At 71.9% G+C, this 1372-nt stretch overlaps 1 protein-coding gene across 1 annotated transcript in view; it reads left to right on the top strand.

Annotated features, from left to right (window-relative positions):
- Window positions 1–1372, top strand: part of AJM1 (apical junction component 1 homolog) — a 2373-nt gene that overhangs the window by 207 nt on the left and 794 nt on the right. The window contains exon 2 of the mRNA XM_029920997.1: window positions 7–1366. Within this exon, the coding sequence (XP_029776857.1) occupies window positions 7–1366 (1360 nt within the window). The remainder of the gene's footprint in view (window positions 1–6; window positions 1367–1372) is intronic.

Here is a 1372-nt window from a genome sequence, read left to right as displayed (position 1 = left end):
CCGGAGCCGCCCGCCGGGCCCGCACCCCACGTCCGCTGCCGCCTGGACATCAAGCCCGACGACGCGGTGCTGCAGCACACCGCCCGGGGCTCGCGGTCCTACGGGCCTGCGGAGACCATGCCCTGGGCACGCCCCGCCCCGCAGCTCCACGGCCTCACAGTGCCCGGCCCTCGTCACGTGGCGCTCTCGCGCACCCCCACCCCGAGCGACACGTTCTGCGCGGATCCCCGAGCGCTGTACTGCGACGGTCCTCTGCCTGGGCCCCGGGACTATACGGAGCGACGAAGTCTGCCCTTCACCACGCCGCCCGGTCCCACCCAATTCTTCTACACCGAGGAGGCTGAGGGTCACCCAGGTGGCTTTTCAGCGAGCCCCGGGCCACCCTTCGACAGCTACTACACCAGGCCTTTCCCGTCAGAGGAGGCCCCTGTGCCCAGTCCAAGACGCAGCGGCGGCTACTATGCAGGCGAAGCGCGCACTTTCCCAGTCCAGGAGCCGCCCTCCCGTTCCTACTATGGGGAGGCCCCTCGAGCCTATGGCCCGCCCTGTGGCCCCCGCTATGTCCCCGAGGAGCCCAGGTCCCACCCTGCTCTCCGCCCCTTTTACACAGAGGACTTTGGGCGGTACCGGGATCGCGAAGCCCTAGCTCGGACTTACCCACACCCACGCGGCAGCTCCGCCTGGGGTGACTGGGACCTGCGGCCTTACCGCACCCTGCAGGTGGCGCCTCCTCCCGATCCTGGCCCATTGCTCGCCTCTTGGCACGGCGGCACGGGAACCAGCCCGCCCCGGTTGGCCACTGACAGCCGCCACTACTCCCGCTCCTGGGACAACATCCTGGCGCCAGGGCCGCGCAGGGAGGACCCCCTGGGCCGCGGCCGCAGCTACGAGAACCTGCTGGGGCGAGATGCGCGGGAGCCGCGGGGTGCATCCCCGGAAGGCCGGCGTCCGCCAGTCGTTGTGAACCTCTCCACCTCGCCCAGACGCTATGCGGCGCTGTCCCTGTCCGAGACGTCGCTGTCGGAAAAGGGCCGCGTGGGCGAGGGCCTGGGCCGCAACTGGTATGTCACGCCTGAGATCACCATCACCGACAACGACCTGCGAGCTGGGGAGCGCCTGCCGGCCAGGGCCTGGGAGCTGCCGGGAGGGCGACCCCGGCCGTCTCTGCCTGCCGCCCCCGACGGGCCCACTGGTGGTCGCCAGCGCAGCCTCGAGCAACTGGACGAGCTCATCACCGACCTGGTCATCGACTCTCGGCCCCCGGCTGGGCAAGCCCCGGAGCCCGCAGCCGACGGACTGGGCCGCCAGCTGCGCCGCCTGCTGGACTCCAGGCCCGCGGGCTCCGGGGCACCCGCGCTGGCACCGCGCTCCC

The sequence above is a fragment of the Suricata suricatta genome, chromosome 13, assembly GCF_006229205.1.
Source record: "Suricata suricatta isolate VVHF042 chromosome 13, meerkat_22Aug2017_6uvM2_HiC, whole genome shotgun sequence".
In the NCBI taxonomy this organism is placed as follows: domain Eukaryota; kingdom Metazoa; phylum Chordata; class Mammalia; order Carnivora; family Herpestidae; genus Suricata; species Suricata suricatta.
The sequence above is the reverse complement of the archived record's forward strand: the minus strand, read 5'-3'. Positions and strand labels throughout refer to the sequence as shown.